This window comes from Semicossyphus pulcher, unplaced genomic scaffold (assembly GCF_022749685.1).
Source record: "Semicossyphus pulcher isolate SPU_LCO1_2020_fin unplaced genomic scaffold, fSemPul1.0.p SCAF_12, whole genome shotgun sequence".
Classification (NCBI taxonomy): Eukaryota; Metazoa; Chordata; class Actinopteri; order Labriformes; family Labridae; genus Semicossyphus; species Semicossyphus pulcher.
Window position 1 is genome coordinate 22,855,733 of NW_027211626.1, and position 25,415 is coordinate 22,881,147.

General features: G+C 40.2%; 2 protein-coding genes across 3 annotated transcripts; one reads left to right on the forward strand and one right to left on the reverse strand.

The window, feature by feature from the left end:
• Positions 1-294: 294 nt before the first annotated feature.
• gins1 (GINS complex subunit 1 (Psf1 homolog)) lies at positions 295-4,195 on the reverse strand. Its single transcript, XM_069658573.1, has 7 exons — positions 3,922-4,195; positions 3,296-3,360; positions 2,751-2,849; positions 2,542-2,632; positions 2,288-2,404; positions 963-1,037; positions 295-630 (listed from the first exon to the last, which is right to left on the reverse strand). The coding sequence occupies exons 1-7, from the start codon at positions 3,994-3,996 to the stop codon at positions 562-564; spliced, it is 591 nt and encodes a 196-aa protein (XP_069514674.1). The 5' UTR covers positions 3,997-4,195; the 3' UTR covers positions 295-561.
• Positions 4,174-23,501, forward strand: abhd12 (abhydrolase domain containing 12, lysophospholipase). 2 transcript variants are annotated; one of them, XM_069658572.1, is made up of 14 exons: positions 4,174-4,270; positions 5,644-5,818; positions 17,759-17,880; positions 18,174-18,279; positions 19,432-19,551; positions 19,703-19,733; positions 19,885-19,930; positions 20,049-20,181; positions 20,430-20,467; positions 20,743-20,822; positions 20,900-20,982; positions 22,044-22,122; positions 22,282-22,409; positions 23,201-23,501. In XM_069658572.1, the coding sequence occupies exons 2-14, from the start codon at positions 5,646-5,648 to the stop codon at positions 23,244-23,246; spliced, it is 1,185 nt and encodes a 394-aa protein (XP_069514673.1). In that variant the 5' UTR covers positions 4,174-4,270; positions 5,644-5,645; the 3' UTR covers positions 23,247-23,501. The 2 variants fall into 2 exon arrangements, with proteins under 2 accessions (XP_069514673.1, XP_069514672.1); XM_069658571.1 differs by lacking the exon at positions 4,174-4,270 and adding an exon at positions 4,437-4,618.
• Positions 23,502-25,415: the final 1,914 nt, after the last annotated feature.

Below are 25,415 nucleotides of genomic sequence, written 5' to 3' on the forward strand. Positions count from 1 at the left end.
TTAGCTGCAATTTCTGTTTACATTGTATTGAACTGACTGATTTTACCCTGTGGTGCATTCAGGGACAATGGGAAGGTGCTACTTGTTATTTTTAGTACCACAGAAGCTTTTTTTTTTTTAAGTGCTTCTGTAGGTTTATTTTGAAGGAGAAGATGTGAATCAGAGTTAACTATGGTCATCATTTTGAAAGGATGAAGTACCGTCAGTAAATATACCTTTACCTAAATTACCCCCCACCCACTCCAGCTGATGTATTATTACTAATTGGCAATTCATTAAATCGTTGAACACTAATTTATTTATTGGTGCAGTTTCAGCAGACAGGGTCAGAGACACAAAAACATGTTCAACTATTACAGCGACTGAAACAAAATGTTTAAAAAAGAAATATTGTATTTTTTACATCAGGATAGAGCCGTCAATATGCGTGTTGTGTTCAGCGTACAACAAGAATTAGGACTTTTGAGCTTCAAGACAGAGAGGCTGATAATCATTTTAAACGTTCCTGCTGTTAAAATCCAACACTTTGCAGACAGATCAGATGAATCAGATGCTGTGACATCAGGACATGACGTGCTCCAGGACGCCCTGACGAATCAGCTGCTCACATTTCCACCGTGGCAGGAAGTGCTGTGGACAAAGATGTTTGCATTTGAGTGCCAAGTAAAGTCTCATGGTGGCTTTAGGTTTTTTGGTGATTTTAGGTTGTTAAGGCTTGTGATTATAAAGGTTGTCACCTAGATTTTTGGATTCATAAACATGCTGTACGATAAAGCTAAGCCAAGGCGATTAAAACAGATCAAAATAGAAACTATACCAGAGTAATTAAACTTTATGTTACAAGCTGTGTTTAAGTTATAAGCCACATAGAGTTATACCTATGAAAAAAAAAAGTATTATATAATGGATGTATTTTGGTGTAGATGGCAGCAGTAAAAGAAAAAGCAGCTTCCTGTTCTGACCTGACTGTTCTTCTTCAGCAGGATCACAGTTCCATCATCGATCTCAAACTCTCCGTGGTCCTTTAAACACCTCACCTGAAAAACACACATGATGATGTCAGCGTCATGTGATCCAACTGCTGCTGCAGGTACATATACAGTTTAAATACACATATTCACAGTGTATGTACAATCACACACAAAAATATTTAAACCTAACAGAGTGAGTTAAAATCTGAGAATAAGAGAATGTGTTAAAATAAAAGCAGAGATACGAAATATCAACGAAAGGCGAAGACAATATTCAATGTCAATATTCCATATTTGATATTTCTTTCATATGAATAATATAAATATTTTTTTAAATAGTAAAAATATGAAAGAAAATAGTGGAAAATATTTACAGATTGTCTTATGGTCAATTACAAAATTAATAAAATCCAGCAGGTCCAGGTTTTGACTAAATCTAAATTATGTACACAAAGAAGAAATTTCAACTTTAAAGAACTCAGTGAAACCATGTTACGGCAATTTGATTCATAGAAACTAAACTTTACTTAAAGTAACCAAATTTATAGTAACATAACTATATTTGCAGAAAAATAATGTAATAGCGGCATAACTTCAAGAAAACGAAGCTAAACAAACTAAATAATAATATTTTTTGTTACATAACTTTATCTATAAATCCTGCTGAAACATGAGGAGGGAAGCAGTTCAAAGCTTTCACACAGCGTCTCATTAATGTCTCAGGACTGTAAAATGTATTGAAAGATATTTTGAAATCTGTGACTCCTATAGTTTTTTAAGTTTATTAATATGTTGGAATAAAATCAATTAACAAGTTAATAGACTGTGTTATAGTTGATTTATTATGTGCTTAATTTGTGCTTAGAGACGGAAACAACATTCTACATAACTATATTCTATAAACAGTTTGATGATGAATAGTTTTATCACTAAAGATTTGTACTTTTTAGAGGTGTCTGTGTTTTCTTCTAGTTTAAGTTCCTTTAGCAGCGTTTGAAAAACTGAAAAGTCCACCTTAAAGCTGAAACAAAGGACACTCTGCATGTTTAAGGATCGTTTAAATTTAAGTTTAAATTGAAAAGCAGCTAAACAAAAACATGAACTAAAAATGACTCAAACTGCTGCTGGACTCCTTTCAGACGAGTATGTTCCTACATTTCCCATCATTCAAGTTCACATCATAGACCTTTTAAGGAGGTTGTGTTGCAGTAGTTGGATAAACAGAAGACAAATCACAGAGTGACTTTACACTGTCTTCACAACGACAACAACAATTAGTCATTCTTGTAATTATTACATAATTATAACAGTCTCACCTCGATGTATAGACTCTTGGGAGGTTTCATGTCCTGAGTGATGTCTAGACCCTCCCCTCCTCCCAGAGACCGCATGAAGGTGGCCAGAGACTTTTTATACTGGCTGAACCACTGCACCTGATAACACACACACAAAGAGCAAAGAACACTGAATAATTATATACTACAAGACACAGGTAAATATTGTATTTATGTGTGAGCAAATCCTGAACTCTTACACTGGACATAAACCAACAGGAAGTGATGTCACTCACCTCCTCTGCACACATGTGAAAGCGGACATTTGGCGGCAGCACGCTGCCGTACTCCCACCGCAGAGCTCTGATCCTCAGCAGGCGGTCGTAGCTGACAGGTGCAAGAGATTTCATGTTTAGTGATCTAATGTAACATCAGACTGACGCATGATGAACAGGTGAACAAGTGTGTGTGTATAGGAAAACAGGTGTGTGTGTCAGGTGGTTACAGGTAGGCGGTGATGCAGCGCTGGTTCCTCAGCAGGCAGCAGTGACGCAGTTTAATGGAAGGAATCAAGTCAGCTCGACCGTCAGTCTTCGCCTCGTTACTGAAACGCAGACAGACAGAAGTCAGCTGTTGATCAGACTGATCTGAGCAAAATCAGCTGATTAAATCATGACATAAACAAAAGAATAAAAGATGTCCATTCCTGTGATTTAAATGTAGGCCAATTATATGTGAATATAAAAAAGGACACCAAATTAAATATTTTAAAAATTGCATTAAAATGCAGGTAAATGTTCTATATTTTTCATTCCCTTTGTCTATATGAAGCTCAAATCTGATTCATTTGAACCTAAAATGCAGGCAAAGCAAGTCAATGCCAAAACAGAGCTTGCAAATGTGTTATTTCCGTGTTTTAGGCTGAAAAACATCTAAATAAATGGCTGATATTTTACCTATCAACACTATTTGTAGTTAGAAACCTGAACTAATAAAAAGCAGAGTTTTAAAACCCTCTCTCAACTTAATATAATCTTTGTCTGGACTCACACATCAGTCTGGTTCTGTTCATAAAGAGCCTCCATCTCCTGCAGAACCTGCCGGAGTCCATCCTCCTGAAAACAAGACAGGAAGTTAACTTGAATTGACGCACAACCTGAATTTAAACTCCATTAAACTAAACCACAGTTCACTCCAATTCATTTGATCCTGATTGATCATGTCTGATCATGTCCTGCTAATATCTTAAGTCACAAGTGAATTAAATGTCTCTTAGCTAAAATGACTTTTATAAATCCGAACTCCCTTTAAAATTCAATTAGTTTCAATTTCATCTCAATTTATCATACGTGTAATTTATAGACCGAGAACACTGTCGAGACATTTATGAAACATTAACAGCAGTTGTAAAATTCGGCTCTTACAATTCATGATTTGGTAACATGCAGTTCACATGTTGAAGATTATAAACTGTTTTTTTTTTCTCTTTCCATTGCTCTGTTCGCCTTGTGTTTATGTTTATTCGCTGTTTTTTACAGAAATGTGAAAGAGTTCGAAAGTTTTGTAATAAATCTGACTTCTGCGTGTCTTTGAAATGCAAGAAAACTTTAAAATGTAAGAAAACTTTGAAATGTTTGAAGCTCGCCATTTGTGAAGTTTATCGGGGGGTTACTCACGTTGAAAGCGGGGAGCTGACCATCACTCATCCGGTGAAGTTCTCTTATTAACTCGATGGCTTTCTCACAAAACATCCCGAAAGCGTCAAACAAAGAACGCTGGGCAGATAATTAACACATTAAATCTGAAATGAAATTAAAAAAACCTCTCTCTGTAAACGTCGCTCCAGTTTCGCGGCAAAATCAGACCTCCTGTGTTATGATCAGGTGACTACATGATGTAGCGTTCTGGCAAGCGCGCTGGGACAAACTTCAAACCAGCAAGACGAAATATTACCGCCGAACGCTTTCAAAGTTTTATATAATAAAGTCATGGCATGAGGCCACTTTATATCTCACAGCCTGAGAGGTAAGAGTATGCGGTTTATTTATGCGGCCTATTTATTCTTTTTAGCAGGAACGCGAAGTTTGGTCACTGTTTTTAGCCCATTGTCTGACTTCCGGTTAACGAAAAGCCCAGCCTCCGCAGCAGCATGTTAAAAATATACTGTCAGCTTCCACTGACGGCAGAGAACCAGCAGAGGCTGAAACACGCTTTTTTGACTGAGTCTAAATTATTTGTAAACTGTAGGACATTTAGATGCTACAGTTTGTTTGTGTTGCTGTTCATTTAAGCAGATTAGCTTCGTTTTAAACTTCGTCGGTTTTCTTCGTGCTGCATTCAATTTACTTGGGAAAGGAATAATGCTCTGATATGGTAAATATGTGTTTCTGAGTTCAACCCATAGACATTGGTTCAACCCCAGTAACTACTCGCAGTCAAATAGCACTGATGGCTTTACAGAATCAGAACAAAAGTAGTACAGTTAAAAAGTAAGCTGGGTTAAACTGTTGGGTTTAAATTTGAATGCTTGTTAGAAAGTACTTGAAAGTGTGAATACGCTGTGTTTAAGGGCCTGAGCTAAGAATAACCCCTTCACACAACATGTAGACATAGAAAGTTACATTGTTAAAGTTGATTTGATTTACTTAGTTAAATGTTAAGCTGTCATGTCAGTATTGTTTTTTCTACTTACTTTGTACTTTTTGTACTTGCTTTGTAAAGCTTGTGGTTCTTACTGGTGAGCAATGATACAAACGTGTGATGATCTACTTTACTTTAGTACTACCTTTTAATGCTGCTTAGCATTAACAACATCTGATAACTATAGGTACTGGTTACTTTTATCATATACAAAATTTTCCACTCAAAATCTATGATCAGCTAATTTAATATAATGCAATGTTATATAATCACTTAGCAATGTTATATTTGCGTTGTATTTTTTTGTCCGGCACTCTATTTTAGCTGAATATTTGGTTCTGTTGTTATTTATCCCTAAAAATCTACTGATAGAGACAGAATTCACTTCTTTTTACGAGGTGTACTTAAAGGCACCATGCACTAGTTTAGTTTTTCAGATTTCCGTAAACCGATTTTGTTTTGGATGTCGTTGCTCCGACGGTCTCCAGGGTCCGTGGACGCAGCAAAGTGAGATCACGTGGTTGTGATCCTGTCTTGTGATTGGATGTTACAGCTCCGTGCTGCTTAGCGGCTCTCTGCGGATCTCAGTGCAGGCACAGAGCTCGAGGCACAGCGGGGACTCAGCTCCGTCCTCACCGGCTCTCACTGCTGCATCGTCCGGCCAGCTAACGGCCTTCTCCCCGCTGACAGGCCCGTTGTAACGGCTCGTCAGTCAGTCGGATTTAATCCGGTTAATATTTGTTTTTTAACGTTTCCAGTGATGCGAAAGCGGAATAACTCGCTGACAACGGAGCATGACAGCGGCACCACCGGCACTCTGCTGGACAGCGACCCGGACCTGAAGCAGCGTCCCGGCAGGGGAGCAGGGGGGCCCGCAGTGGGCGGCCAGCAGGGCCCGGTTGAGGAGGGGAACATGGGGAAGCCGTTCAGAAGGTAAGACCGGGACAGGTGTGTTAGCTGTCTCTCTGTCAGTGTGTTTGTATGTGTGTTTGTATGTCTGTTTGTGAGAGGAGAATATTTTTCCATCTTTCAATAACTTAGAAAATAATAATAAGACATAACCCAGAATACCAGGTCTTGCACCGTCTAATAGTTTGAACATATTTCATGTTAGAAGAAGAATTCAGATCATTCGTTATTTTCTCTGCTCATTTCTGATGTGTGTTTACTGCTGCTGTTGCTCTGCATTTACTCACTTGGGCCTCTCATGTACAAAATAAAATATGAAAACATTCAATAATTAAAGCACCAAGAAGCTTATTAAAAAGACATGCAAACACAACATCCTTAATTAAAGCCAAAATAAAAGATAATAACAAATATTAAACATGACAACCATATTAAATAAATGAAAAAACTAAAATCTTAAGAAATTAATAAAATATATGAAAAAAAAATGAATTTTCATATATCTTTAACTATCGTTAGCCTTCTTATTTGATACATTTTTATATCAAACAGTGTGCAGGTTCAAGGGTTTTCTGAAAACGTTTTTTTAACATTGATTTTATGAAAATATATTCCAAATAAATATATCAACCCACATTAAAGCAGCCTGTTAGAGTCTGAGCTGAATGGTCCTTCTGGTTTCAGTGAGACAGATGAGCTGGTCAGACTGGAAGCTGCAGAACCAGTACGACCCTCCCATCCCAGCCATCAGACAGGCACTGTGACATCATCAGGTTACCTGTGCAGGTGTTTATGTTGCAGGTGATGTTAGCAGTGTTTGTGTAATCGTATGTCAGTGTGTAGCCCTGCTGTGTAAACTATTGATCACAGAGGAAGTTAGAAAACAATTAAAGGTTGGATTCATAGAGTCAAGTCATCGTTATCGTAATGGTTTAAGAAACACTCCTAGTTTTAGATTTGAGAGTTAAACACTAGACCCTCTTTGAGAAAAGTTCCCTCTCGGGGGCATTTTGGTTCTGATGAAGGCTGTGGACATAACTACATGAGTGGACAACAGATAGCACATGGAGACCATAAGACGGCATAAAGCAGGTTAAAGACAGTCGCACACATCTCTAGTTTATCAGTAACTTTAGACATCTGACTACATCAGCTTATTGGTGTCAGTGTTTATGTCGGTAAGCTGCCGTACAGAAATGTTAAACTATGTTATATCTAATCTCTATTAATAGATATTTGCATGTGAGTGCAGATAAATAGATTTTTTAACAGAAAGCGCTGACAGGTCCACTTTACACTGTGAGATGTCCTGACCCCGAAAGTCTATAAAAGCAATAAAACAATATAGCAGGGTATGTTGCTTTAGGCTACCTTGTGATGGACAAGTCGCTTTCATGGCAACCTTTACAATGTCTTTATCATTGTTCGGTTGTGCTGAATGACACTCTGAGGAGTCGGCTGTTCATTTTTCAGTAAGTTAATTATATCAATAATCCTGTTGTGAAATATATATAACGTCCTGGTCAGATGGAAATGTGTCTGAAAGTACTCATTACTGAGTGACGAGTCAAGTGTTCCTTCCTGTGTTATTTCATAGTAAAGGTCAGGGTCAGGGTCAGGGTTAGGGTTAGGGTTAGGGTTCCACTGCCTTCTAATTTAAATGCATTTCTTTGTTGAATACAGCAAATAGTTACCAGAAAACGGTAACTTCCTTGAGCTTCCACAATTATAGTTTTTTACTCTCTGTCCCCTTGTCTCCAGTCTCTATGCTAAGCTAAGCTAATATACAGCTTTTTCTTTGAATGATCTAAGTAGTTATAATGTACTGTATGTAGTGTAATAATTTGGATTGTTGCCTGGAGAAAACAAACATTATGAAGGTGTCACTTTTGGCTCTGTGTCAATTCTCACTACTTTATACATTTTATACAGAAAAACAACAGATTTATGGAGAAAATAATCCTCAATCAAAATAATCTTACTAGCAATCCTATACAGAATAGTTCAAAATAAGCTCCACCTAAACCAAATCCAAGGGTTAAATCCTTCCTTTACCTTTATGTATGACATTTAATCATCTATTCATAGTTATATGTAACAGTAGGTCAGTCAGGTGTCTCTGGAGTCCCTGAAGGCAGCACAGAGGTCAGACCATCTGACAGGAAGTTCACAACAACAACAGTTTAACCCAGTTTAATAAACTGATTCACTCATCACTCTGAGTCACTTCCTGCTTCAACTTTGACCCAAATCACTCTCCGTAGTTTGACAGTCACACATAAAAGAGACAGTTTGGGTAAATTTACTTTAAGTCTGTTTTTTTTTCATGATATATTTAAAGGGATAAACAGACAACCCAGACTTTTCGACCCAGAGCTCTCCTGGTGCTGTGTGTCCTGTCAGCTTCACTCTTATTCTTCTGTCTAATCCTCATTAACACAGAAGCTTAAACACCAACAGGAGGTCAGCCTGAACCACACATCCACCTGCTGGAAGAGGACACTGCAGTTTATGCTGGTCGACCTGCTCTGACCTCAGAGCCAGCAAACGCAGAGTAAACACAGAGAAGCCCCTCACCTGGGATTTATAAAGAAACAAAGCTTTTAATGTGTGAAACATTACAAGATCGAGAAGCACCAGGAGAAAATGACAACTAGAGAAAGCAGGCATATTAATTAATTTAATACATACAAAAAAAAAATGTATTGTGGCTTTGCCAGCTACAACATTAAAGTGATACACACATTGATGCAACAATGTTTATGAATAGAGTTAAAAATATAACATATTTTATTATGAGTACTTTTAATACTTTGAAGTATCTGTGAGGAACTTTCATTTTTTTGGTCGGCCCCTGTGGACAAAGCGGTGCGCCTGATGTCTTTGCTGATTCTGTCCTTTTAACGCGTGGTAGTGTCTCAGTAAAGAAGTCTCATCCTACTTCCTTTTAACCGTCTTACATACTCACTGTGAAACGTTCCTGTGGAAAATGTAAACAAACGCTCTTTGGTCTGCACACTGTGAATCGCTTCATCTGAATCTGACCCGCTGGCACGATGACAGGCATTTAAAATAACCATAGAAATAATCAATCTTCTCGCTGATGCCCTCGTTTGCTGTTTTAAGGTCATATGGAGACATGCATATTAAATTAAGTCGGTTTCATGAGCAGTAAAAAACTCCTCACAGTACATTTATGTATATTTTGATGCTGAGACATTTGTTAGTTTACTTTTTACTTTATTCTGAAGGAGGACATTTATATTTAGCAGAGTATTTCTACACTGTGGTGTTACTACTTATACAGCAGTAAACGATCTGATTACTGTTACTGGGTGCTGCAGTCTGTCTCTCTGTGCAGATTTAAAGTGAGACGACCTCCTTTAAACAAAGGTGAACTCTAAAATTAGATCTCCATCATGTGACCAAGTAGCTGACAGGAAGTGAAACGTTTTTAAAAACATGACTGATCTCAGGTCTGAGAGGAAGTGAGTGCTTCACGAGACAGCTTCGATTGTTGTTGGATATTCTGTCTTATTTTTTTAGAATCAGACCGGCAGTGACTTCGCTCCTGACGCGGCTGCAACGTTCAGGTCACAGGTTTGATTCCAGTTTCACTGAACTTTATCACATCTTTCAAATTCATGAGTGAAAGAAGAAGCCTGCTGTCTGTTGCGCTGAGTCAGCGTCTGCACTGACTGTGCTGTATTGGTAACACAGTGTTGAGCCACACTGTTGCACTGGGTGAAATGTTCCTTCATGATCACACACACTGCAGTTTCTTTTGAGTCAACCCCACATACACTGTCCTGTAGCCCCAAATACTCAGTAGAGCACAATTTGTAGATGAATCCGCCGTTAAAAATAGTCCCAAAAAATACACTACTTCATCCTGTTGGTTTGATAAAAAACTACAGTGAGCAGCTGTTTGATTAAATTACTGAACTTTACAAGAAAATCATTATATCTCTTAGGTGTTTTTAACCCGTGGGCTTGAAGCGTAGGGCCACAAACAGGAAGTGAAAAAGTATTTTTAGACAGACCAAAACATAGTTTGTTAAATAAAGTGAGCCATAGCTGACTATAATGTTGTTTTGTAGAGCTAAATTAACGAGTAATTTGGAAATTAAACACTCAGCAACCTCCTTTACTTACCATGTAGTGGGTGTGTTGCATTCACTGACCTGAAGCAGATGTATTCCGATTTGTTACTGAGTAAAAGTAATAAATACTCCTGCAAATGGTACATCAGTAAAAGAGTATGTAAGTATTATCATCAGGGCCTCAACTTACAATTATTTTCATATTTAATTGATTGATTTTGTCTGTAGAACATCAAAAAATGTAGAAGAAAGCTCCTCACAGTTTCCTCAGAGTCCAGCATGACGTCTCTCAGATAGCTGCTTTTGTGCAACCAAATGTCCAAAACCCAAAGACTCACACTTAAAGTCATAATCTCGAAGATTTTTATTTAAATAAATGTCTGTTAAGTCACTATCTATCGCTGAATGAGGTAACGCAATGGTGATTGAGCCGATGGCCCACTGATGAAAGCCTTTGCATGTGCAGTATTACAGACTGGGACAAAATCACAAGCAGCGCTGTGTTAGTGACGCGTTTTCCATCAGCCAGCAGTGGTTGGTCTGCCAGAGAGGGTAGGCGGAGCTAAGCGGCTGATTTCCGGTCTCTGCAAGTGTTGCGAGTAAACAGTAATCTGCTATGGCTGAACAAACAAAGAAAAGATCGATGACTACAGATACAACTTCAACAAGAAGTGAAAATCCAAAGAAGAAGAAACGAATTCGACGCTCAGATGAAGCAAACATTTTAAAAAGGAAAGCGACCGTCAGCGAGAAAAATCAAGAGTTACAACCGGAGCCAACCGTGGACGTCACACACGTGACACTGTATGGATATCTGGAAAGTGTGCTCCCGCAATTGCCGCTTATCGCCACAGGTGCCGCCAAAGAGAACAAAACTGAGATCTTCGAGATTACCACTTAAATTAAATATTTCATATTTTTGCCTTAAAACCGACTGAAATGATTTTGAACCTGTTTTTTTAGTGATAATTTCTAGCAGTATCTTGTAACCGTCCTCAGGTTACTGCAGTGCATGTACACGCGGTGTCAGATATCCTGGTGTAACCTGATTTCTCACAGTAACCTGCTCTATGATGTTGTTTGGTTTGACAACATCAAGTCGGGCCATTAGTTTTTTCTAAGAGTTTAATGTTCGGGTCAGCAGCCTCTCTCTCTCCGTCTCTCTCTCTCTCTCTCTCTCTCTCTCTGCACCGTCGTCCTCTGGGTCTGTAATGGAAGACTTAGCAGAGCAGAGAGAGTTTTTGGCTGCAGCCCTAATAAGTGTCCGGCACTCACACTGAGTGTTTACAGGCCTCATCAGTTATTTTATGGGAGGCGGATGGATGGGCAAGAAGCTGCCGTCCTGTCTGAACAGAAGAGCACACTCTAAGGTTCTTTCAAACACTGTGAATCAAGACCAGACTCGTTAGACTAGAGCTGCAGCGATTAATCAATTAGTGGTCACTTATACTTAATTGACCTATATTTTGTTAATAGATTGATCAGTCAATAAAAAAACACAGATTCATCATTGACAGATTAATCAACAATGATATAATCATTAGCTGCAGTCTGCTAAAGAAGATGCTTTTTGGTTGTCAGTTTTCGCGAGTCAGCAGCAGTGAGATCGCTGCAGGTGTTCTACATCTGTCAGCTGCTTATTTTGAACAACTAAAACACACATGCACTTCTTATGCACCTGCGCACACGTGTGTCAGATCTGCTTTGCATCTTTAGTTTTCCTGGGACTGAAGGGGGTTCAGTGAGTCCTGCAGTCCTATCACTATCAACCCCCCTTACACACACACACACACACACACACACCCCCACCACCAGCCACTCCACCTCTCTGCGGTGGCTTCACCTCTGAGTGACCTTGAGGTTGCAGCACTCAGTCTGACATCAGCTAATAATACTGCAGGCTCGCTGCCAGCTGCTGCTGAGCTTCCTGCAGCTGAACGTACGAGCGACCGAGCGACCAGAGAGCTGTAGTAACACACACATACACATTCATCAGTGTGTGATGGTGTGTGTGTGTGTGTGTGATGGTGCAGGGAATTAATCTCCCTGAGGTCCCTCGACTGTGGAAACTGAATTCCTGCTCAGTCAGGATCAGAGAGCACTCGCAGCAGAAAGAAAACAAACTCCTTAATCACAAAGTTTATGGTCAGTAAATGTTGGTCTGACTCGTCTGTCATAACTCTGATGTCATAAACAAGGTCCAGACTTTCTAAGGCTCTCTTTGAATACATTACTGCACCATCGTGGGAGTTCTTTTCTTCATTGTTTAATAACCACCGTTGCCGATGAAAATCTAAGTGAGATCTACTCCAGCTGAAATCCTGTTCACAGTCGACTTAATGTTTTAATGTTAATTCACGTTACGTTTTTTTATGTTCATTTTATTCAAAGCAAAAAGCTGCATGTAATGTTTGCTAAAGTAAACAGTTTGTCAACTTCCTTCCTCGCTCTATCATACGGTGTTTCCTGTGTTTCATCAGAAGGAAGGCATCCATATAAAACGTTTGAATAGAGAAAAGTAAATATGGAGTCAAATAAGATTTATAGTCAGGAAGATGATGTTCAGAAATAACTTCAAAGACGCTGTGATTAAAAACCAGGTTATTCCACCAAATATTGATTTCTGAACTTGTTTTCTTGGTAGGTAGTTTTTGCACCTTTTTGTCATCTTAACCAGTCGTCATTTTCTGCAAATAAAAGACCTCAATAAGAATATTTTATGTGGAAGCAGAGTGTTAAAAAAGTTAATTTTACACAAACACAAACCTATAACTAGAAGAACCAGAGAAAAACATATTTTTGCAGTGGTCTCTTAATTGTTTCTGGAGCTGTATCTTTATAGAAAACAGACACACACACTCACACACACACACACATACACACAGTGTGCTTGAATAGCACCTTTATTTTCCAGCGTCTGAGACCTAAAATAGATCAGTGAAGCTCCTCCAGGGAGAAATCAGACCTGCAGGAGATTAAAGCTGCAGCTGTTTTAGAAGTTCACGTCATTGTTATTTTGTTTGCGTGTGGATTTTTAGTAAGTTAGTTGCTACTTTATAATCTAAAAGTATTATTCCTGCCTGTCAAATACTCTGTAGAGCAGTCCCTATAATATATGTTTCACGATATTCCAAAAACAATGAGCCCACGTCTCTGTTCATCTGTATCTCTCTGTACTGACATTGAGCCTTTTAACTTTCTGATGTCATAAAATAAACATTTCACATTTGTGTTGTGAGTCCTCAGCAGGCAAAAAGCTAAATATATCACTAGACCACCACAGACGACACATTATATAAGAAGGTGTTTCATGCAGAATGAAGATTGCCCTACATTTTTTAAGCATCATCCCAAAGTGGCAACTCATTGTTGTGATTGTGGTTTCGGCTCTAGCTGTCCACAGATTTGCTCACCAGTTAGTAAATATCTGACAGAGCAGCCACGAGTCCTTCATCTGTCCCTTACCTGTCCTGTACATGTCCGCTGTCTGTCCTATACCTTTCATATCCTGTATCTGTCCTGTCCTTGTCTTGTCTCTGTCCTGTATTGGTTCTGTTCTTGTCCTGTACCTGTCCTACATATGTCCTGTACCTGTCCTACATCTGTCCTATACCTGTCCTATACCTGTCCTACATCTGTCCTGTACCTGTCCTACATCTGTCCTATACCTGTCCTATACCTGTCCTACATCTGTCCTTTACATGTCCTGCATCTGTCCTGTGCCTGTCCTACATCTGTCCTGTACCTGTCCTACATCTGTCCTATACCTGTCCTATACCTGTCCTATACCTGTCCTACATCTGTCCTGTACCTGTCCTACATCTGTCCTATACCTGTCCTATACCTGTCCTACATCTGTCCTTTACATGTCCTGCATCTGTCCTGTGCCTGTCCTACATCTGTCCTGTACCTGTCCTGTGCCTGTCCTGTGTCTGTCCTACATCTGTCCTGTGCCTGTCCTGTGCCTGTCCTGTGCCTGTCCTGTACCTGTCCTGCATCTGTCCTACAGCTGTCCTCTACGTGTCCTACATCTGTCCTGTACTTGTCCTGTGCCTGTCCTGTACCTGTCCTACATCTGCCTATACCTGTCCTACATCTGTCCTTTACATGTCCTGCATCTGTCCTGTGCCTGTCCTCTACGTGTCCTACATCTGCCCTGCATCTGTCCTACATCTGTCTTGTACATGTCCTCTACCTGTCCTCTACCTGTCCTGCATCTGTCCTGTACCTGTCGTGTACATGTCTTGTACCTGTCGTGTACATGTCTTGTACATGTCCTGTACCTGTCCTACATCTGTCCTGCATCTGTCCTCTACCTTTCCTACATCTGTCCTGTGCCTGTCCTCTACCTGTCCTGCATCTGTCCTACATCTGTCCTGTACCCGTCCTCTACCTGTCCTGCATCTGTCCTACATCTGTCCTCTACCTGTTCTACATCTGTCCTGCATCTGTCCTGCACCTGTCGTATACATGTCTTGTACATGTCCTGTCCCTGTCCTGCATCTGTCCTGCATCTGTCCTACATCTGTCCTCTACCTGTTCTACATCTGTCCTGCATCTGTCCTGCACCTGTCGTATACATGTCTTGTACATGTCCTGTCCCTGTCCTGCATCTGTCCTGCATCTATCCTGTCTCTTTCCTGTATCTGTCCTGTACTCGTTCTGTAACTGTCCTGTGCCAGTCTTGTATCCATCCTTGGATCTGTCCTGTATCTGTCCTGTACCCATTCTGTACATCCACGTCAGCACTGAGACTGCAGACATATTAACAACTTGTTTATCAGCGTGTCAGAAGCAGATATTTAACAGTTTGAGTTAGCTGGTATTATCTCTGTGTCTCTTAATCACCAGTAGTGTTTTATCTCTTCGTCCCTTTGTAGTCTGCACTCTCCTCTGTGTCCCAGCTTACTGTTTCTGATTACTGACCTGATTCTGCAGCTTCTCTGCTGTTATGTGCTGGAGAAATCCTCAGTGGAATAATGCAGGATATCAGGCGCTAATGAGGAGTTAATTTGGTCAAAGCACATTTCTTAATATTGGTAGTGCAGACTGTCAGATATGAAGAGGACTTTTGTTTACATGCTTTAACTTTAGGAAGAAACGGCTTATAAGTGTGACCGATGTTTACGTCTTCATTAACAATCAGTAACCGTCAAATCACTCAATCCTCTTCTTCAACACCTCTTCCTGTGTAGACAGGAAGTTACAAGACCAAAGATATAACCTAAAGCCCTGTTTTGCTAAACCTCATAAAGTTCTTTGGATTTTAGGGCCTGTGTCCACTGACAGCGTATTTTGTGCTGGCAGAAACCCTGGTAGCACTTTCGCTTCCCTCGGTAGTGACCGTTTAGTTTGTTTTAAATCGCTCTGTATGCTTAATATTTGCTTTTATTCAAGGAAATTTTACAAAAAAAACATAAAAACATTGGAAAGGAATCGTAATCGAAAGGAAATTGTACCTTGAATGAAATAATCCTCCAGTATTGTTGTTGACAAAGTTGATATCAGAAGTCCCACCCCTTCTTGATTTTGATTCTTCGGTGAGGGAGAAGTCACATGGACGAGCGCGACGGTGTTCCAAAAGTTTCACTATTTCCAACTGAGAGCGCAGCAACAAAAAAAACAGCTGTTGCCGAGGGCGTCTTTGTGCTGAGGACGCTGAGCGCTGAAAAGGCTGCACTGCATGTATAGAGAGTGGACACAGGCCCTAATGACCCCATGACCTTTCTATTAGTGCCACCCTCAGGACAAACTGTATATGTTTATCAAAGAGTATCTTCTGGTGCTTTGGTTTTTACTGACACTGAGGAGGACAGTTTGTTTGTTGATGGTAGAAATCAGTCTGACTACTGTTGCTGAGCTCAGATGAAAACACAGCTTTCTGTTGCAGATCTGAGGTTTACAGCAGAGAGACGTCCACACAGCTGCTCTAAACATTTTATGATTAGCTCAACCTCAATGAGGTAAACAGTCAGACTGGATATTGTGTACATACAAATTAGTATTACTATCTGAAGGCATTGGGTTAAGGTGTACACATAGACAAGACCACTGCGATGCACATATACACAGTGCTTTACAATTTGACACTTGAAAACAGCTGTCATGTTTACAGATCATTTGTCATCATATTTATCAGCTGTTTTGGGTCGATCTGAGAAAAGTTAGACATTTAACCTTAACCCTTCTCAAGATGAAGCATTTCATTAATATGACTCACAGCTTTTAAAGGCAAAGAGCTGAGCTCTGTATATTGTTCTGTCTGTCGTCACAGGTTTACAAGATAATCCCTTAGCTTTGTATATATAAAGCCCTAGGTTGTGACATAACAAGACGTTTTAAGATGTCATCTTGGGCTATAGGAAACATTGATCAATATTTTCCATGATTTTCCTCTTGAATTGAGGACTAAACCTAAGAGATTCAACCATGTTAAACATTTAATCAAATGGTTTGGCGCTCCTGTTCGAATATCTTGAACGTTACTGACGGACTCTGGAGGTCCTGCACGAGCAGCAGACTTCAGGTTAAATTAATAATTTAAGTCCACCGAGCTCCTGGATCCTGTGACAGCAGGGTTATCAGCTTACACTCACACACAGTGAGTGGGCTCCAATATCAGCAGTATTGTCTAACCTGTTTGGACTAAAATAGATCCGCAAAGCTCCCTCTGAAAGAGACAAATAAAACCTGAGTAGGAGTTTAAAGATGGATGAGATTTCTCTGTGTTAAAGTTCAAGTAGTGTTTTACCACGGACTGCATGTAAGAGGTGGATGAACCTTTGGTGAAGCAGAAGTCTCTTAAAGTTGCATTCTGTTTCATGAGCAGGGGCTACTCCACTGGTTGGGAAAAAAAGTCAGACTTTCTAGAAGTCCAAGAGAAAACGAGCCTACTTGATTTATTACCTCAGTAAACATTTTCCTAACAGTAAACATTGTGGTCTCATTCGCGAGTTTCAAGTTTTCTTTAATACAGCATGATGATCATTTTGTAAATTGTGCTCCCATTTAGAGTAAAAAAAGTCTGTCAGTGTCAACCAAGAGTGAGGCACAGTATTGCATAACCCCCCTTTCATCCAAATATGACCACTTTCATTTGCAAAAAAACAAGATGGCTACGGCCAAAGTGCCAAACTTATGGCTTCAATACAGCCACAGGGCCTTTCTCAATCCACTCGCTCTCCCTCCCTACACTCTTCCACTCCTTTCGCAAACTCGTGTGGAGGGTCTGCCACATTGAGTGCTGTCCAAAACCTCTGAGTGTGGAGTGGGAGTGGGTTGTTAAAACCTCCACCAGCGAGTCTGCACCAGCGCTGACTTACTGACCAGGTGCAACGCTGAATTAAGATCGTCATGAGATGAGAGACGTAAATTAAAGTGACTCTGCCTCACTGGTATTTACGTAGCTTTTATTCTCTGTGTGACATGAAACCATGGTTACACACATTTGCTGTCTCCGCCGGGGGGGGGGTTCGTCTCAAAGCTCTCAGCGCTGGATTTAATCCCTTCACCTAAATGAAGGGTGCTCCGTTCAGCTGTGAGTGTGACGTCCGGTTTGGGAAAGGCCCACAGTCACAGTTCACAAAATGTTATTGGTTCATTACTCTTTTAAAATGATCAGTGGGTTTGAACCCAGGTTTTTCTGCCCCTTATTGTTCTCATTGTTTTGTTTGAATGATTTTTACAGTGTAGAGAAGTAAAACCTGTTTTTCTTTACCTTGAAAACTGCAAATATTGGAGAAAATGAAATTGTTTTCTCCTCGGGTTAGGAGGAATAAAACTTTGACACTGTTGTGGTTCAGAGGGTTTATTACACAGTCTGTGGTCAGCACTGATGTGGGTCTCCTGTGTCTCTCTTCAGGTTGGGTCTGGTGGGGAAGCTGAAGAGGATTTTGCTTTGGCTGTTGGTCGTCTACATTTCCATTCCCTTCATCATCAAACTCTGTCCATCCATCCAGGCCAAACTCGTCTTCCTTAACTTTGGTAAGTGTTTGTGCCAAAAGAAAAGACAAAAACAGACATGCATGAAACCTGTTTTAAAGATTAAGTTATTGGATTGATAGGGACAAAATTCTGTCCAGAAGTTTATCCTCCCCTCAAGGACCACTCACAAGTTTCTGGTCTGACTTCCGGGCTTCAGAGATAATTATTTGTTATTAAGTCTTTGAGGACATTTGCGATGAGTAAAGGGTTTTAACTTTAACTTATCCAGAATTTAAAGGGAGAACCAAACTGTGATAAGATACTCTGAACTCCCCTCCCCTCTTTCGCCTCAGTGAGGATGCCCTACTTCATCGACCTGAAGAGACCTTTGGACCAGGGACTAAACCACACACACAACTTCTACCTTGAGCCGGAGACCGGACTCAAGATTGGAGTCTGGTAAGAACACACACACACACACACTTAGTCGGTCATGTGAGCTACTCAAGGTTTAAAGACTGTAGGCTTTCAGTCAGCCACAACACCAGTGTTTTATTTACTGATAAAGTGATGGAAATGTACATTGTACATTATATGCATCTTGTGTATATCAAGCCCTGGATTTTTATCTTGTCCCACACTTTTGATGTAATTGTATGTGACCAGTGTTTCAATCTAATTTCACTTTACATTTCCACTTATATGTTACAGATCTTCTTTAATTAAAAACAGTAAACATGGTAATTGATTAAGGACAAAAGTTTAACGTCACCTTTATTGTCAATTCTGCCAAATGTACAGAACATTTACAGTACTTAAATAATAACAAGCATTTACTATATAAATAAAAATAAATAAAGTATACCAGGATAAAAGCAAAGTACAAAAAAAATACTATGAATTTAAATGTATGTGTTTACAAGTTAAAGATAGCATCAGCACCATAGCATTTAAGCGATGTTGCATGAGAGGGAGTGATGTTGTGCTCAATACATTAACATCACAACCTTGATTGCTTTTATACAACAGTTACACAAGCGGCAAATATTAAAAATAACAATCAACAACAGTTACTTTTGGTTCACCAACTCAACTAGTTTCACAACTTAGCTGAAACTGGACTTTGGTTGCCAAGCAACCCAAGCGTTATCCTGCACTCTGTGTCTACAGGTGACTGCAAATCAGCAGATTTTTATCATGTCCATTTATCTGTTTGTTTTAATTTATCATCGACCAGTGAAATAAGAGTCTGCTGTGTGATTCAGAGGTACCAGCTTGATCAATCTGGACATACACGGTCTGCTGTAACGTTAATTAAAAGTATTCAGAAGATGTGGCTGAGGCGGAGTGATACACAGAGTGAAACGTCCTAGTGATTTTCTCTTTTTCAGCACTCATGGAATGCATCTCGTCCAATCAGATTACTTGGTCAGAACTAACTGTTGTATAATAACAATCAACATGATGTCAAAAACAGCACTGCGTGAACCCAGAGCTACAACTTTAATAACGTTTGTTGCTTTACTTTATTTGAGTTAATAAGATGAAGGACACAACAACATGTATTTCCGGATTGATTGATTGATTGATTGATTGATTGATTTGTTTCAGGCACACAGTTCCTGCTCACATGTGGAGAGAAGCTCAGGGGAAACAAGGCGACTGGTATGACTCCAAGTTTAGCTCCATCCACTCTGTCATCCTCTATCTCCATGGAAACGCAGGGACTAGGTGAGCCTCTCCTCTGTACACATATAATATATATATATACGTATATATAACAATACCCTTGTCAGTTATTGAGTGTCCCTATGTGACCTTTGACCTCTGTTTGAATCTGTTTGACCTTTGACCCAATGATTGACCTATTGTTTCTGTGCAGAGGAGGAGACCACAGAGTCCAGCTGTACAAGGTGAACACACACACACACACACAGAAACACACACACACACTGCTTCGTCTGTTTGTTAAATATAACAGTGCATTTTAATTCAGTTGTCATGTAGTTCCTGCTGTTCACCAGCAGAGGGCAGAATACTGAACTCCTCTCTGTCTTCCTTCAGGTCCTCAGTTCATTAGGCTACCATGTAGTCACGTTTGATTACAGAGGTGAGAATAAACCTCATGTTTAATATGCAAAGCTGCTGTCTGTCATACTGTCAGCTGACTGTGTGTGTGTGTGTGTGTGTGTGTGTGTGTGTGTGTGTGTGTGTGTGTGTGTGCGCAGGCTGGGGGGATTCAGACGGCTCTCCATCAGAGGGGGGGATGACATCAGACGCTCTGTTCATCTATGATTGGCTGAAAAAGCGGCTGGACAGCAAAACACCACTTTACATCTGGGGACACTCTCTGGGGACAGGGTAACACACACAATCACACACACACACACACACACACATATATGTATGAAAACACACACTCATAAATACATACACTTAAAGCTGTTTGTTGGCTCTTACTCACTTTGTTCCCTCCTGTCTTGATCGATGCTTGTGTTGTATTAACTCTCAGATGTACGGCGCTTTGGACAATGAAATTGTAACACTGTAACACACACATACACACAAACACACACTGCTGTGTTAAATCTGATTGTTTGATGTTTCAGAGTCGCCACCAACCTGGTCAGACGGCTGTGTGACAGAGGTAAGACGTACTCTCACACACGTACGTACACACGCACACACTCTTTTTGTTAAATATATGATCTCCTCACAGATCTCTAAGTATCAGTGCGTATAAGGTGTGATCAATAACAGTAAAAAGAGTTTGCTGAGAGCTCTGACGGCCAAAATGCTCCTACAAACAGTAAAAACACATCCAGGGATGTGAGTCACTGTCAGGCTGAAATGATTTTTTATGTGTCTCTTAAAAAGTGTTTCTTTTAAAGGCAACATTCATACTTATTCTTTTCTTTTCAGGGAGTCCTCCTGACGCTCTGATCTTAGAGTCTCCGTTCACCAACATCCGAGAGGAGGCCAAGAGCCACCCCTTCTCCATGGTAACACATTCACACACTCATACACACTAAGTTTAGCTGTGTATTTGGTTTGTATTGAGTATGTGTCTGTGTTTCAGGTGTACAGATACCTTCCTGGCTTTGATTGGTTCTTCCTGGACGCCATCACAGCCAACAACATTCGCTTCGCCAGCGATGAAAAGTAAGAGATCTTAAGCCTCCTCCTGTTTACAGCAGCGGTGACCTTTGACCTCTGAGCTTTAGTTTACAAGAAAAGATTCCCAGAGATATTGACAAAGTTCCCATGGATGTGATATCACCAGATAAAAGTCCTCCAGAGCAATTCCAAAAATAATCTGGAACCTTTTCAGGAAGTTGTGAACTTCTTTATGACCTGAGGATGCTTTCACACCTAAAGTCCGTTTGTTTGACCCCGGGCAAAGACCAGATTGTTACAATGTTGCATTTTGCATATGTTGGTTTGTGATTGGTCAGAATTTTCACATGGGCAAACTCCCTGAAGTAATAGAGAGAACAAGAGGAGAGAGAATCACAGACATTAATGTTTGTTGACAGATTCCATTCTCCTCTAGTTCACTGAACAGTTTGAATACCTTTTGTGCGTTGTTTGGTCGGCCCATATTTCTATACGAGCCCTCACCTTGTCGCTCCCCCACGTCTGTCCTCTACTCACCTTGCTGCCTGGCTGTCTCTGCAAGTGTCAGCACCCGTTAACAACACACATTGCACAGTGTTTCGGTTTGCTTCCTGTATTAGGTCCTACTTTCGGTCCGTTTATGTTCTCACCAGAATCGAACCGGACTGTGGTTCATTTGGAAACGGACCGAGTCCTGTCTTTTTCTGGCGGACCATGGTCTGGAGGTCAAGGATCTTTTTTCAGACGATGTCTAAAGCTTGTGGGAATTTAAAGTGTTGAAATAGTAGTGATTATCTGTGAACCGTGAACAGCTGATTAACTCCCAGCTAATCAAAGTCCACAGCAGCCAGATCATCGGACTTTCCATCCTTCTATCTTTATTACAGCCGCTGACCTCTGACCCTTGCAGGTCCACCAACAAAACGAGTCAATAGCCAGAATAATCATACATCACAGTTACAGGGTTATAAGTATATTCTTAAAGCAGAGCCTGCAGGCTGATGGTGGAACTGCAGCTGGCGTTAATTCTTCCCATGCTCCTACGGTTGATTTGTGTCATGACGTCCCTGAATGTAACATATAGCTCACTATGTGTCTCTCCACAGTGTGAATCATATCTCCTGTCCTGTGTTGATCCTCCATGCTGAGGACGACAGTGTGGTTCCTTTCCATCTTGGCAAAAAGGTACGAGAACACTTTACAGGTCTTAGTATTTAACCAAGTATTATAACCAAGTAACAAAACTTTTGAGTGTGCTGTTCACAAAGTAAAATGCATACAATACAAAGACATTTTGTTTTGGGAGTTAAAACTCTGACCTCTTGCTGCCTCCTCCTCCTGCAGCTGTACAACATGGCCTCTCAGTCAAAGAGCCTCAGCGGTCACAAGGTTCAGTTTGTTCCTTTCCCCTCGTCTCTGGCCTACAAACACAAGTTCATCTACAGGAGCCCGGAGCTGCCAAACATCATCAGGTAGAAGCACACAGTACATTGACTCAAGTAAATTGTGTTACATTTAAAAACTACTGTTCCCCTGGAACTTTGCTTTGTAGTTCTGCTGGAAGTCATTGGCTCACATATGGTTCAAATCTCACAACCAGTTAAAGATTTGTTTTTAGTTCTTAAGTTTCTTCCACTTTTTTTCTTCCGTTTTACTTGAACTCAAACCTGTTGTAAGGCATTGCAGAAGCATGCCAATATATAGTTCCAAGGTAGGTTGACAGCATTTTCTTTTTTGAAAGTATTTTAAATCAATGAGTGGATACTATTTCATGTTTAACTCAGTGGAAGCGTGTGAATCACCAGCTGGAAAACCAATAGTGTCTAATTTCACTCGACATTAACTTGAAATTATTATCACTTTCAATGAATGAATGAACTAGGTAAAACCTTATTCAAAAGTGATTTGGTCACATTTTACAGTTTCTACTTTTATTAATTTGTGTTTAAGTTGCAAATCATAATCTGACTGTGCCAGATTTACAGTATATACAATGGCAACCCCTTTTTATTTCAAAGTTTTTATTGATTTGGTGAAAGAGTTCCCCAAAATGAACCTTGACACAAAAGAGTCATGTGGATTTATTTTCCCCTCATAAACAATCAGTCACATGTTTGTTGTTTTCCCATTGACATTAAATACTCTAACCTTAAAATGCCTTTGTTAAAATGTTGCTTTGACTGAGCAGTTAGTCTTATTCTTGTTTGTTTGGACCCCCTGAACGTCACCCTCACATTTCTCTGTGTCTCTGTTTTTGTTGCAGTGACTTCCTCGGCACAGCTCATCAACAGAGCAACGACTCTGCCTGAAAACACACACACACACACACACACACACACACACACACGCACACGCACTCTGTTAAAGCACTGCACAAAAACACACACACATACATTACTGTTACTGTTTGTTTCTGATCGGACTAAACGTTCTCGCATGAACTGGACACAAACACATCATTCCCTTTTCTTCCTGTGTTACCATTCCTCTCACATGAACACTGGCATCACAGGGATGTTTTTAAATAATGTCTGTTTTCAGTTTGAAGGCCTGTTATGACTTGAATAATGAATTAAATATTTCTTGTTTTATGAAGCTTTGGTTCTGTTTTTCTAAGTGATTATGATGTCCTAACACCCATTTATAAGGATTTAAAATCACAAACACTGTCCTTATGTTTTACAAAGCACGTTGGACATGTCCTGGTTTCTGGAGCCCTGAGATAACAGGCATCACAGAGGGGGTTATCAGGTTACTCTGCTGACCAGGGGGGTATACTGCGAAGCAGGATTTGCAGTTATCGAGGTAAATTCAGGGTCAACACAAAGGGGATTCTTACTGGGGCAGATCACCATGGTAACTAATACTGAACACCTAACCTGCTCCTTATGTTCCCGATAAGAGATCAACCTGAACTAAGCACCACCTACTGACCAATCAAGTCTCTTGATTCAGGAGCTCCTTGAGCAGATGGTGAGAGGGAGGAGAGAGAAAGAGAGCGGTAGAACACTTCCTGTTTACCGTCTAATTTCATGAAATATATTCATGAAAGATCTTCATCATGCTTTACTGATATACATCTACAACAGAGACTGATAAAAACAATGAAGCAGTGATATTAAAGACTTAATAGGCCTTTTCACAGCTGACATTTCAACAGTCGGAAAAGCGCAGGCGTTTATAGTTGCATTAACGATGGCTGTATTCCATTTAGCTGCTTCAATTTCATGGTCCTGGTTGTGTGCATGCTGACAGAACCATTGTTATTAACACCTGTGCTTTTCCTCCTGTTGGATGTAAAAATGTCCGCTGTGAAATGAGCCCATTGGCAGGTTTACACACTCCTCCTGCATTCAGCAGCTGCAGCTGAGTGGAGTTTAGTCTGGATTATATGATTGGTCATTTGCTCCAAACAACGGCCCTTTAATGTGAACTCGCTCATAAACCCTGGGTTGACTTATCGAGTTGACGACCAGCATCATCAGCCTTTGTTAGGTATGTTAAACTTGCTTCTTAGTATTGGCTCCTGGTCTTCTTCTTCAGGCTGTGTGGGTGTTCACATAAAAGGGGGCATTTGATGGGTCACTTGACTCTCCTCCAACCTTAAATGAAGCAATACCGGGCTGCTTACTGAAATCATGTTGTTAAAATGCACAGGAAAAAGAACAGAAGAAGAATTCTGTCAGAACACCGTTTATCATGTTTATTTTATCACTCAGTGCATTAGAGCCTCCTGTTTATTTGTAAGGTCAACTGCATATTGTAGAGCCCTTAATCTTCACATTATACAGGTTTGTTCAGCAGTATACTTTAGAACTGCATTCAGGTTTTGATGCAGCACTGTGCCATAATACAGGAAATGTGGAAATCACTTATGATCAAATTTAATAAATAAATTGTACTTTTATTCAATCAGTGTAAACTAGGATCAAATATAGAACACCGCAGTGGTCTGTAGGTGCTTCTCCTTCCCAAGTCCCAGTGTGTGGATGATACGCTGTGTGTGTTAATATTACTTACAGCGAGAGGAGCCTGGAGGGACTGAAGTGGAGGTTTTTTGCATCACCAGCTGAGTGCATGTCGGTTCACCTGATGCTACTGTGATTCCATGGCTTCATTCTGTTATTGCGTTATTAATGTTTTGTTAGTGTTCAGCAAGTTTTCCTAGATATCCCTCAGAGCTACGTCTCTCATAGAGTCAGGTAAAGAATTAGTGAAATGGTATTTTTTTTGCTTTACAGCCAATACAAAATATGAAACTGTTAAAATACTGTTCTCTGGAGCAGGTTAGGTTTGAAGCTAACGTTACAATGGTTAACCAGCCTGGTTAAAAGAGAGACAATTTGTTACACTCTGAAAACTCTGGCTTCAGGCTCAGCATACCTCGCTAACCCATTCATCCTGCTTTGTAGTTCATCCCTCTTACACTGTTTTAAAATGAGTATATAAATAAGAATCAGCATCAACGAGTCACAAGT

Coding starts and splice junctions, on each gene's coding strand:
- gins1 (XM_069658573.1), bottom strand. CDS start 3,996: ATGTTTTGTGAGAAAGCCATCGAGTTAATAAGAGAACTTCACCGGATG. Junction 2,405..2,541: donor TTCACATGTGTGCAGAGGAG/GTGAGTGACATC, acceptor GTGTGTTATCAG/GTGCAGTGGTTCAGCCAGTA. Junction 631..962: donor TGCTGAAGAAGAACAGTCAG/GTCAGAACAGGA, acceptor CTTTGTCCACAG/CACTTCCTGCCACGGTGGAA.
- abhd12 (XM_069658572.1), top strand. CDS start 5,646: ATGCGAAAGCGGAATAACTCGCTGACAACGGAGCATGACAGCGGCACC. Junction 5,819..17,758: donor ATGGGGAAGCCGTTCAGAAG/GTAAGACCGGGA, acceptor GTCTCTCTTCAG/GTTGGGTCTGGTGGGGAAGC. Junction 19,552..19,702: donor CATGGAAACGCAGGGACTAG/GTGAGCCTCTCC, acceptor GTTTCTGTGCAG/AGGAGGAGACCACAGAGTCC.